Genomic DNA, 13,135 nt, shown 5'->3' with positions numbered 1-13,135 from the left:
GACCCAGAGTTGGAAACCTTACATGTGGCAACGCCATGCTCCAATCTCTCCCTTCCCTCTCCCCAGCTACTCCATGTGTTTGCTCCTCAGCGGCTTTTCTGTTCCGCTTCTCACTTTCCCATTGGCATCAGCCAAAGGCTTGGCCGAATCGTCAGCTGGCTAACACTAGGGAGGAAAAGAACCCAGGAAGATACCTGATCCTGGGTTAGATGGAATGTTTCATTGGGAAAGTTCTGCTTTTTTTTTTTTTTACAGGGGAAGGTATTCCACAGCCTCCCCAACAATATTTGGAGCCCACCCTGTACTTGACATACTTTGGTCACTGTTCTAAAATAGACTCTATGACAGAAAAGGCTGAAAGGTGAAATCAAACATTTTACAATCATTTGTGCATAGGAATTTGTTCATAGTTTTTTTTAGTCCGGCCCTCCAACAGTCTGAGGGACAGTGAACTGGCCCCCTGTTTAAAAAGTTTGGGGACCCCTGCCTTGATGGATCAGCCAAAGTCCGTCCGGTCCAGCGTTCTGATACTAACTCGGTCTTGGAAACCTCACAAAAGCATGCAAACTGCCTTCCTCTTATGTTGGTTCTCAGAATGTAGCAAAATATTACTGCCTCTGAACCCAGAGGTGCTGTTCAGCTACTGGGATAAGACAGATGCATCATCCAAGAACTGCCTGATTCTTTGGAGAGCTACCCAAGTGTTCGGCTGTCGTAACTGGTGGAAACCTTAACAGTTGAAGCAAGTTTGGGGTGATTCCCCCCCTCCCAATTGCACCTTCGGCAGAATTCACACAGCAGTGGCTGTACAACTTTTCCTTCTTAGGACCGGGAACCCTGGTGCAGCACCCGTGTGTGCCATGGCAGCTGCCAACCCCTTTCTTGGCACTTTCTAAAAAGTGGGTGGGGCTCTTGCCCAGCAAGGCTTCTGATTGGCTGGGTGGATTTGTAAAACTGTTGCGTCAGTGGCTGCTGCCCTCATGCCATAAGGATCTTCACTGTGTGACTGAAAGGACGCTGTCTGTATGTAAGAAAATATTTGTAAACAGTATGTTCATTTCAAAAGACATCCAGTTAAACAGACCCTCTCGCTGAAATTCTGAAGTTACTAGAAGAGTTACGCATCATCTCGCTCCCTGACATTTTGTGGTTGGCTCCACAGGGTGCGGCAGGCGCTTTGTGATTCCACCCCCCACCTTTGCCAGAATTCCAAAGGTGACTGTAGTCACAAAGAAGAAGAGTTTGGATTTATACCCCACCTTTCTCTCCTGTAAGGAGAATCAAGGTGGCTTACAAGCTCTTTTCCCTTCCTCTCCCCACAACAGACACCTTGTGAGCCTGGCAGGCTGTGAGAGTTCGGAGAGAACTGTGACTGGCCCAAGGTCACCCAGCAGGCTTCATCAGGAGTAGCAGAGGAACAAACCTGGTTCACCAGATTAGAGTCACATAGTTAGTCCTGTTAGGACCATGAAATGCGATGACATCACTCTTTTTGTGGGAACTTTTCTACTCCAATATAAAGGAATTTGGCCTTGGGAAAATGAATATAACCTGGAATACAACACGAGTGATTTGTTTTACAAGATTTTTCAGAAGAATTAACTATGCAGCGTGTGAAGAAAGATCTTCTTCTGCCAGGCCACTGTCTGCTAAATTACCTCAAGTGCTAATACTGAGCAGTAGGCACTTTTGGAAAGGCTGGGAATGTTCTCTACTTCAATAGTGCTCTACTTCAATAGTGCAATTGGAAGAGAGCGCTGTTCTCCTATTTCCTAGCTTTTATTTTTTCTCACTGGAGACAGGAGAAGATGCATCAATTTGTAACCAAACAAGATGGCAGCTACCTTAACATCGTCAGAGCTACCTGAAGGGAAACTGGAACGTGGCCTCCTCCCTCCCTCTGCGCTTTGCAAGTTGGCGACGTTTAATCTAATCTTGCAAAATGCAAATGCACGAGATCACTTAAAGTGTTATTTCCTCACAACGAATGTACTGAAGGGAGACAGGGGAACTCCTACAGAAGTCCAAATCTGGATCAGTTTTATACGGGTTAATACTGAATAGTGAAAACCAGTTTCCAAATTGAAGTCATGTTACAATTATGCTGAACGTTCCATTTTCAGAAGAACAATTTTCCAGTAAAGTTTTCTCCGACAGGCTCAATCCACCACCGACTCATCCCTGTTGGTCCCTGTGCCGTTCCATGCCCAAATCCTTCAGGAAAGGTTCCCCACCCTTACGATGATTCAAGTTAAATGCCACAATGAATATACCTCTGTTCAGCACATGCTTCGGAATGGGGCTCTTCCTGCTGAAGCAGATGAATCTCCCTTGTCGGAGGGATGTTTGTGCATGTTTCAGGGAAATGCCCTTGCTGAGAAGCCCACCTTACACAGAACTGAGTGCCCAAATCATGAATGACTGCGGTGCGTGCATGCTTACTGCGATAGCCAATTGAACGAAAAGTCCGAAATGCAGACCATGTTACGCAGTTTCATTGAATCTGCTAGGGAAGCACATTCATTGCATTTGTGAAACAAGCACAGGTTTCTGCTCAGAATAAAGCTCAGGGAGAGCTTGGCCTCCTGATTTTCAGTGAAGCCAGACTTGTACAGAGCTGATTGGCTTACCCTGGTGTCATTCACAAAGTTACCGCCCACTCTTTCAGAACACAGCTATGAACGGTGCTTGGTTGCTCAGGTCTTGAATTAAACATGGCTGGCTTTGTTCTCTCTTTGGCAGATTTAAAAATATTTAAAACAGTACGAAACTTATGTTTTCTAAATGCACCACAATTACCTAGACATCCCAGACCTTGAAAACCAAAGGGGACAACTGGACTGAAGCCAGGGGCGTACTGCCCAGGGGGGACATATGGGGTTACATGTTCCTGGGCGGTAGCCATTTAGTCACATGGGGGGGGGGTTTGGAAAATCGCCCCGCACAACCCTCCTCTTTCCCCCTGTGTCAGAGTCCAGGGGCCGCCCCCCCCCCCCCCCGCTACCTGGCAATCTACCCCGAGCAGGAGTGGAGGTGGCGAGCGAGTAAGACTGGGGAGGGCAAAAGGCCTGCAGCCGTGGCAGGCAACTCAGCAGCAAGAGGCCCCTTGGCGGGCAGTTCAGGTGCAAGCTGCAAGAGCCCAGCGGCCTCAGGGGAGCCAGAAGGCCTGAGGACACCCCCCACACCTGATAGGGAGGCTATGGGTGGGACCAGGCAGAAGCAGGCCGGCATGGAGATGGGCCGGGCCCACAGAATAAGAAGGGGGCAGGGCACTAATTGGCTGGAGGGAGTGGCATGAGGACAGGGAGGATAAAGGGGGGGGGGGCGGATTGTGAGAAGGTGGATGAGGGTGGCCGCCCATGGGGAGGGCAGAAAACTCAGTTCTTGCCCTAAGCTCCATTTTCTGTCGATACACCACTGGCTGAAGCCCTAGGCTAGGGGGAAAGGCAAGCAGCAATAGGCCCTCAAAATGCAATTAGTCAAGTGACTGCTTGAGACGACCCAGTGAGGGAGGTGATGATGCAGCACGAGGGCTCAAGCCAATTCCCAGCCTTTGGCAGCAGGGAAAGCAACTGGCATCCCCTCTTGGGTCCGCACTGCCAGTGGCTGGGGTTTCAGAGTGACTGGGTGTACCACACATGGAGCATCAAAACACCTTGAACCAGCCCTGGCCGCCACTGGGCAAATGCCCTTCTCTACGTACCTGATCCTCACCCGCCACACGCAAAGTTCAAAACAACACAGGGAAGATGTCCTACCTCCCTAATATTCTGCTGCTCCAACTCGTGCTTCCTGATCATGCTTTTTCGCTTGAAGAAACGGCAGTTTTTGTCATAGTAGAGTCTCTGCTGGCTGAGAAGATGGGCCTCCTCTTCAGCCTGTGTGTGCTGCATGTTCTCTTTGTGTTTGGATATCCTCTCTTGCTTCTCCTTCTTCGGTGTGCTGTGATCCTCGTTCATCTCCTTTATACACAGAGGAAGGACCGAGTCATTTTTTAAAAAATGCAGTCTTCTTTCATGACCGAGGGCAGGGGGCGTGGCGGGGGGGGGATGGATGGGACTTGTGCACCTTTACACACTCACCACCCTCCTGCACTTCTGCCATCTGGCTGGGCTTAGAAGAGCAATTTAAAAAGAAGAAGAGTTTGGATTTATACCCCACCTTTCTCTTCCGCAAGGAGACTCAAGGTGGCTTACAAGCTCCTTTCCCTTCCTCTCCCCACAGCAGACCCCTTGTGAAGTAGGTGGGGCTGGGAGAGTTCCGAGAGAACTGGGACTAGCCCAAGGTCATATATATATATATAGTGAGCTAGAGACAGTATCTTGTTTAAAGAAAGGAAAAGAAGCTGTCTGGCTCTAGTGCGAACTATACAAATCTATTTTAATGAAAATAATTTAAACATTTATATACTGGAACCACAACTCTTAATCAACAACAAAAACATATATATTATAAACAACAACAACAACAAAACAATGAACAATACATACACAGAGGATCCCAAATAAAATAAAATGGAGCAAGAGATCCACTAATGTAATGGAGCAAGAGATCCACTAATGGTATAGAAGGATATCCAACTCTTCTTCTTCTTCTAAACTATTCTAGGACCCTCCAGCAGGATTACATCTTCCTTCCACTACACAGAGAATTGCAAAGCAGAAAGACAGAAATAGCAGAGGTAGACATCTTTGCATGATCTTAACTTAGCCAGATACTTGTGGAGAAAAAGCAGGGAATCCTTGTACATAAGAACAGTGAAGAATATGGAAAAAAGAGGTTTGCTTCTGATCAATCCTCCTGGAAGCACTCAACAATTTATCTAACTGTGTGGTAATGTGACCATGAAGATATACAGTAAGATTTTTCAAAGCATTAACAGATGTCAACGAGCCACATCCAAGGTGTGCTTCATCACATATGCAAATGGGCTAACAGAGAGAACGTATCATGAGCCGCACTTGCGTTTCACCTTGCTTCACCCTCGCGTGCCATCCTTTCAGAAATTTCATTCACATTAAGAACATAAGAAAGAGCCTTGCTGGATCAGACCAGAGTCCATCTAGTCCAGCACTCTGCTACTAATTGCAGTGGCCCACCAGGTGCCTTTGGGAGCTCACATGCAGGATGTGAAAGCAATGGCCTTCTGCTGCTGCTGCTGCTCCCGAGCACCTGGCCTGCTAAGGCCTTCGCAATCTCAGATCAAGGAGGATCAAGCCTTCAAATAACCAAGTCAAAGCCAGAGATGCACATGTATGTGCAAATCAGACTCACAACGCCTGCTTATGTGCCAGTTGCAATCTGTGTGAGGGAATGGAAACACAGTACCCAGGTGTGGCAGGAACTCTTGATCTGATCATGCAGGATGCAAGAATTATTTGGCTGGTGTTTGCTTAAGACAGGTGTCAACTGCAGTGATTGAGCCTTCCATCTGCTTCCTGTGATATTCTGGAAAAGTTTTCTTCCTTGACTGCTGGGTATTAAATGTGCGTATGGGGGCGGGGCACGTGACTGAGGAATTCTGTGCTTTAAATGCTTTTGATGACACATACCTAGATGGGATTCCTACAGGTGAGTCACAAAGAAATAGACCCAGCACAGACCTGGGAAGCCACACAATGTCCCTTAACAGGAAGGTGGGGGTGGGCAGGCTTCAGGCACAGGTGTCAAACTCGTGGCCCTCCAGATGTTATGGACTACAGTTCCCATCATCCCCTGCCAGCATCATGCTGGCAGGGGATGATGGGAACTGTAGTCCATAACATCTGGAGGGCCACGAGTTTGATACCTATGTCTGGGGCCTCTCAAGGAGGAGCTTTGTAAATTTGGAAAGAAAAATTCTCCACATTGCAGAACTCACACAGGTTGCAGAATTTAGATTTTCGGTGACAAAAATTGGAACATGCATCACACTCAAGTTTGAGGGTATGCAAGTAGGCCTAGCTGCCAGGGATTTATGGAACTGCCTTCAGTTTTTGGCTTGCCAAAGCTATAGCCTGGATTTTAGAAGCAGTGAAAGGCCTTCATATAGGAGGAGGTATATAGGAGGAGGCTATACTGATTACATTTATTACATTTCCAGAACTGAGCCGAAATCTTCCCGCCTCACATTTTCAACTCTGTTTGCTAGCTCCAAAAAGACTCTTTTGACAGTCTTTTGGAGGGTGCTGTGAACGGCAAAATTTATGCTTAATTTAGCAGCAACAACAAGTGTGTTCCTCCCGGCTGCTTGGCACCATCTATTTCCTTTTTCCCTCGTTAACAAAGCCAGGGTAAGGGCATGCCCCTCACTCAGAACTGACTGCACGACAACACCATATAGCCAATCAGATACAGCTATATGAAGACGATGTCCAAAGACAAATCAGAATAAGGGGGTGTTGTTTCAAGTCATGATGAAACATTCAGTCATTGTCAGGATCACAACAGTCAGCAAGGAGCCCGTATGGGGAAGGGCAGCTTAGAAATCAAATAAATAGAAATCAAATGAATGAATGAATGAATGAATGAATGAATGAATGAATGAATGAATGAATGAATGAATGAATGAATGAATGAATGAATGGCAAAAAGGTGAGTCAGGGGGTATTTGCAAAATCTCCTCCCACTCCACACAAGCCCTCTTCTGAATGGAATTAGTCATTTGTAGAACATTTGACACCATCCCTTCCTTCTTTTGTTGCTAACATTTCCCCCCAAGTCCTTAAGAAAGAGCAGCTTATAAACCCAACTGAGCAACAAAAAAAGCACAATTTTTTTCCCCCGGGGAAGCAAGCCATCTCTAAGATGCTCTGCTCTAATATAAGATAAGGAAACTACTGACTGGTTTTAGATTCATTTAAAGCACTAACTCTCAGGACACATTTTTGCCTGAAACCCAGAATAAAAAACAGGAAGAGCGCCCCTTCTTACCTCTTTAATCTTTTCCTTGCAAATCTTGTATTGCTTCTTCTGACTTTCTAAGAAATTGGTCAGATCTCTCTTCTGCTGAGTCAAAATCTGCTGCTGGAACTTCTTCTCATCTGTCGCTGCTGACTTTGCCTGAAATGTAAGAGAAGCATCATCAATATCTTCATCTGTTGTGCCTTCCTCGCCTGTTCTCCCCAGGTTGTTGTTTGGTCATTCATAGTCTAGACTAGCAGAACTCAATGATGTCCATGTTATAACGTTCCTGTGCAATCTCTGAAATAGAGATCAGTTGGCAGTGGCGGAGCGCCAAGGGGGCGGGCGCACGCCGGGGGGGGGGGGCAGAAAATTGCCCCGGCCCCTCCCCCTTTCCCCCTAAAAACTGCCTGAGGAACTACAGTTCCCAGGAGACCTTGAGGCTCACAAGGTCTCCTGGGAAGTATAGTTTGTCAGGCAGTTTTTTCCCTGAACTGCGAAGAGGCTGCTTTTTTCAGCCTCAAAAAGTACTAGAAATAGAAAAGGAACGTAGGTAAGTGTGGGAAGGGGGGAGGGGGCGTGCCGCGGGGGGAGGGGGGGCGGAAAAAACACACTGCACACCGGGAGCAGTTTGGCCCAGCTACGCCTCTGTCAGTTGGTCCCTGCGCAATGTCTGAAATAGACAGGCAAGAGCCGTTGTCTGATTCTGTTTCTGGAATCCCTTCCGTTTTATTTTTACGCAAATGAGGATTAAGTTGTAATCTGAAGTTCCAGTAGTGCTCAGGCAGACATATCCAATTGTGCAATCTAATTGAAATCTAGAACTGGTGCCCTCATTGCAAAATCTAGATCAGCCATTCTCAACCAGGGTTCCCTGGTACCCTGGGGTGCCGTGAGCATGTCCCAGGGGTACCGCAGCAACACTACCGCCCGCCCCCCTCATTTTTGTGGTGTCTCCCACCGGCGCCAGCAAGGACATGGAGATGGCCCATGGGGCAGGGCCTGCCACAAGGTCAGCAGCCACACACACCCCCCCAGTGCTACCCTTCACCCTGGTGGGGGGTGTGGCAAGCAGGGGCAATGGGAGGGGAAGGTGGAGGGTGGCGGCAGGGGTACCGTGAGATATGAAGAGTGAGGTCAAGGGTACCCTGACCTCAAAAAGGTTGGGAAACACTGATCTAGATCCTTTTATTGAGGAATCCCTAATTCCCATTCCATCTTGAGATGAGTACACTATGCAGAATGAGGCAGTGGAAAATCTGGGCCACACTTCTTCAGATTTTAAGTGGAGGGTTGGTCATAGTTCATTTAGTCCCTTGATGCAGAGAACTTCTAGTTACGAAGGAAACCAGCACACTAGGATTAGCCAAGCCCTCTCCCTGGTATACCAGTTTACTACATGGAATGAGCTCTTTGCATTGGGAAGTTCAACGACCTGCTACTGATTACAGTCTAAAGTGGTATAGTCCTGAATTCTACCACCTCATTCTGGATGAAGTATAGCTTGGTTCTGAAATGCACACTTCTGATTTATTCCTTTGTTGAAGACTTTGTCCTTTGCCCATTCCCACACACACACAGTTAAGAAAGCATATCCTGTAGCCCGTAGAGCCTCCCTCCCCCTCCAAGGGGTTGGTGGATCTCAGGAACAACATAGTGAGGGTCTGAGAAGGGAGCAGGAATTGGCAGAAATCACTGCCCTCTGGTAAGAAAATTTAGGTGGACTTAATGTGTCCAATAGAAGAAGAAGAAGAGGAGGAGGAGGTTTGGATTTATACCCCCCCTTTCACTCCTGTAAGGAGACTCAAAGGGGTTTACAATCTCCTTTCCCTCCCCCCCCCCCACACAAACACTTTGTGTGGTGGGTGGGGCTGAGAGCGCTCCAAAGAACTGTGACTAGCCCAACCCTCCCTCCAGTTCCTGGTCTCTCATTGGTTCTGACGGAACTACATAGTTTCGTTTTGCCATAGCTCCTCAGCTCGGTTTCCCGCTCTAACTCAAAAAGGTGGGAGCTGGTGGTTGCTGGGAATTGTAGTCCTGACACCCAGCTGGCATGTGCTGGAGTGCACAAGCTAATCTGGTTCACCAGATAAGCCTCCACAGCTCAAGGGGCAGAGCGGGGAATCAAATCCGGTTCTCCAGATCAGAGCACACCTGGTCTTAACCACTATACCACACTGGCTCTCTACAAGCCAGGTTATAGGCCCAGCCTCACCTCCTTCTCTATGATGGCCACTTGCTTCTTGGCCAGCTTCTCCAGCTCAATGGACGAGTTGTTGGCATGAGTCTCCACCTCTTTCTGCAGCTTGAGGCGGTGCTCGTCCATTTCAGCCTTCAGCTTGTTTTCCAGGGCGATCAGCTGCTTCTGGTGCTGGCGCCGCATCCGCTTATATCCTGACATCTGTTCCCGCAACTCGTTCTCCTGCTCATGCTCATGGATCTGCCTTGTAACCTAAGATCATTGAAGAAGACACAAAGTTATCAGATGAAAGCACCTGCCTGATAGGGAAAGAAGTCCAGACCCATATTTTTTTTCAAGCCACAAGTTACCTTATTCTGGACTGTTCCATTGACCCAGAGGCAGAATTCGTGAAAACAAGGAACAGCCTTTATTATTATTATTTTTTTTGGGGGGGGGGGGTCCAATGTGCTGGCTGCTAATACAGTTACACTGCTTCTTAGAAGAAAAAATGGGCTCTGAAGCCTTTGATTTCTTAGAGGTAACAATTCTTGTCAGGGTTATTTTGATTAGACAGGCTAACACCCTTCTCTCCAGACAATTGTTGCCGAATTCCACTGTCTCAGATGCTGCTTGCCCACATTTTTGGCTCTGGGGCAGAGGCGAATCTAGGAAAAAAGTAGCCTTATGCAAAACCTGAGTTTTCCCCCGCGCGCATACACACACACACACACACACGCACACACACACACACACACACACACACACACACACACACACACACACACACACACACCCCGGTATGGGCAGTTGCGCTCCTGCACAACCAAACAACTTTTTCTGTACCAGTTCAGTGTATGGACCCAAGGGGAAAGGAGGGGTGTGGGGGCGATTTTCCACCACCCCCTCCCGTGACTAAATGGCTGCAATCCAGGGACATTTGACCCTGTATGTCCACCTGGGTGGTACACCCCTGCTTTGGGTTAGTAACTCAGGGTGGGGGACAGGCAGTGCTACTATAGGCGACACTATTATATTTTCAACTAGTTCCAAGATTAAAACATTCACACAACAACAGGTGTAATAAAGGAGTTGACTGAATTTGTAAAGGTGACAACGCAGCAAAAAGAATATTTATTAGGATGAATCTAAAAGCTGTTGCTCCCATTTGACACAGAAACAGGACTAGTTAAAATATCTGTGGTAAAACTTTGAGGGGAAAATAACGGGAAACCTTATGGACAAAAGATATTAAGATTTACGACCAGTCAATCATTAAGAGAAAACTGGTATAAGAGTTTTTTCAGTGGTATATTACTCCAGAGGATATCGCAAAGATGGACAAGAACAGTACAGAGAAACATTGAAAATGTAAAGAGGGGCGACAGCAGGGTGGCCAGCAAGGGTGGAAAATAGCACCCAGGGAAAAATGGCGCCCGGGTGCCTCCCCCACCCCCTGCACAGACACACATCAAAGGAAAGTGGGTGGGGCGGGAGCGATTTTTCTACCACCCAGGCATGCACCCAGTGCAACATGCGCCCCCTCCCCCTTGTAGCTACGCCACTGGTGGACAGTCCTCGTTAGCATGTCTGGTGAAAGTGCAAAAAGACAAAAAAAAAATTGGAAAGAAATACATGCCGAAATCTGGCAAATATATATTAAAAATTAAAGTTTACTATGGAAGCCAAGAGTAAACTACAGAACATTCTGCCAGATATGTGATCATGGCAGCCAAAATGGAAAGCAGAAGAGTGTCCACCCAGAGTGGACCGGGAAAGCAAACTAGCAGAGTATGCAGCAATGGCAAAATTAACAAACCAGGTGAATAAAAGACCCATCGAAGACAAAGGGAAAGCATGCTACTTCTATTCTTAAAAACGGAGAGAAGAGAAATGAGTTGTTGAAACAATAGATACATGAATTATTAACAATCCACCTTTTAATTAATTTGCAATGGGACTGAGCTCTCCCGTAAAGAGCTTTGCCTCGAATCGAGCCAACCCAGCTTCTAGATGGCTGACCTTAAATCCCAATAACCTCATGAAGGAAACTGCAACAAAGGTGAGACTGGTCGGAAATTCCGATGAGAAAGGCAGGATCCCTTCAAGAACTAGCGTGCTTGCAACATTCCCAATTCTACCAGGACTGGGAAGGTGGGGACGGGCCACAGAATTGTGACCTTTCCCCCTGAGACCCTGATCTGTTATTGCTGTTTGCCTGAATCATGATGCAAATGCAGAAGGATGAAGAGGAGCGCCTGGGTTTCCCAGGACTCCCTGGGGGCATTTTTAGGGTGAGAATATACAAAGCTCTGGCACAGCACTCTCTGTTCTTGATTAGCTAGAATTGGGCATGTGACAGTCACTCATCTGTAAATTGGTTTCCAGGAGCACACTCAGACATTAGGTTTAGGGCAGTGATGGTGAACCTTTCTGAGACTGAGTGCCCCAATTGCAACCCAAACCCCACTTATTTATTGCAAAGTGCTGACCTGGCAATTTAACCTGAATGCCGAGGTTCTGGTTTAGAAAAAACCGGTTGGCTCCCTCTTCCTCCGCCCCACCCAGTCGAGCAGGGGCCACCCTGCTCTAGCCTCCAGCAAGTCCCTTGCACACCGCTTTGTGCCTCTCTAGCATCTCTGCCTCCTCCCCCTCCCCCTCGGGCAGCAGTCACCCAAAGCACAGGCACCAGGCCCGCCAGCTGAGTCCTCCTTGCTCACCACGGTGCGCACATGTCGTGCTCAGTGGCCCAAACCAGCCTAGATGTGTTTGTGGGGGTGGGGGTGGGGTGATTTTCCACCCTCCACATGATGAACTTTGTGTGCATGTGCCCACAGAGAGGGCTCTGAGTGCCACTTCTGGCACCCGTGCCATAGGTTCGCCATCACTGGTTTAGGGCATTGCCAGTTGAGACTCATCTATACTTGGCTGGGTCTTTATCTCTCTATCTTCCCTGCTACACAACTTTGAAAGATTCCACTCAACAGTTGATCTTGACTTCTGACTGATTAAGGGTTAAACTGCCCTATTCAAGACATAGAGGATATCTTGGGGCCTCAGCCTGAGAGTATCATCCAACTTCAGCTGCACAGCCCAGGTGAACGGAGAACTGCCAGGGATTCACTTGCAACCCCGGCTTGCCATTTTTGAATCTGATGAGTATTTGTTTCCTTTCCAGCATCCTGCCAACTAAAGTGGCTCCAAGGAATGCTAAAGAACACGGACAACACTTGCCTTTGAATCTCTATCGTTGCTGTTGCTAAAGCAACTTCTGTTCTGTCTTTGCTGGTCCAAGTCTAAGGGGGATAAGGCAGCGCTTTCATAAAATGTATAATGGAGCTATGCAGGGGCAAAAGGGGAGGCAGCAAACAGCAGAGAGCTGAAGCCAGCGGTCTGGCTAGGCTTTAATAGAGAAAACAGGAACTAGAGGCAAAATACCAGTCTGCAGGACTGTGGACAGCTCTCACAGGCAACTGGTATCAACTTCCAGAAGAGAATAAAATGACACGTGGTTGTGCAGGCTGAGAAAGCTGTCTGACTAGCTCACTTTGTTTGGGGGGTACAATCTGCAATCTAACATTGTTTTGGAGTCTTCACTTGGAGGGTCTATCAGCCTCTTCACTAATAGAAGAGCAAGGAGGTGGTTCCTTGGTTTTAGCTCAGGGGTCTGAAACGTACAGCTCTCCAGCTGTTCATGGACTACAAATCCCATCAGCCCCTGCCAGCATGGCCAATTGTAGTCCATGAACAGCTGGAGAACCACAGGTTGGACACCCCTGTTCTAGATGGTATCCAGTTGATTATCTGAATGACTGTGTGCTTGAGAGGTGTGCACACGTATCTCTTTCCCCAGAAGACATGAAAATGCTTGGATTCTATGCCTTCTAGATCAGTGTCTAAAGTCACTTCTGAAGAGATCAGGCGCACTTAGCTGGGAGAACTGCAATACAAGGAAATTGCATGGGATAAATTTTCATGAGTACACAGGTTAAGAGGATGCTACAAGAGGAAGAAGAATTGGATTTATATCCCCCCTTTCTTTCCTATAGGAGACTTAAAGGGGCTTACAAACTC

General features: G+C 47.6%; 1 protein-coding gene across 4 annotated transcripts in view; it reads right to left on the bottom strand.

Annotated features, from left to right (window-relative positions):
• Nucleotides 1-13,135, bottom strand: part of TAOK3 (TAO kinase 3) — a 135,453-nt gene that overhangs the window by 9,824 nt on the left and 112,494 nt on the right. For all 4 annotated transcript variants that reach the window (XM_048514120.1, XM_048514119.1, XM_048514121.1 and 1 more), the window contains 3 exons: nucleotides 9,098-9,334; nucleotides 6,913-7,041; nucleotides 3,759-3,962 (listed from right to left, as the gene is read on the bottom strand). In XM_048514120.1, coding sequence (XP_048370077.1) covers nucleotides 3,759-3,962; nucleotides 6,913-7,041; nucleotides 9,098-9,334 — 570 coding nt within the window. The remainder of the gene's footprint in view (nucleotides 1-3,758; nucleotides 3,963-6,912; nucleotides 7,042-9,097; nucleotides 9,335-13,135) is intronic.

Source organism: Sphaerodactylus townsendi, linkage group LG13 (genome assembly GCF_021028975.2).
Source record: "Sphaerodactylus townsendi isolate TG3544 linkage group LG13, MPM_Stown_v2.3, whole genome shotgun sequence".
Lineage (NCBI taxonomy): Eukaryota > Metazoa > Chordata > Lepidosauria > Squamata > Sphaerodactylidae > Sphaerodactylus > Sphaerodactylus townsendi.
Note: the sequence above shows the minus strand (reverse complement) of the source record. Positions and strands in the feature narration are given on the sequence as shown.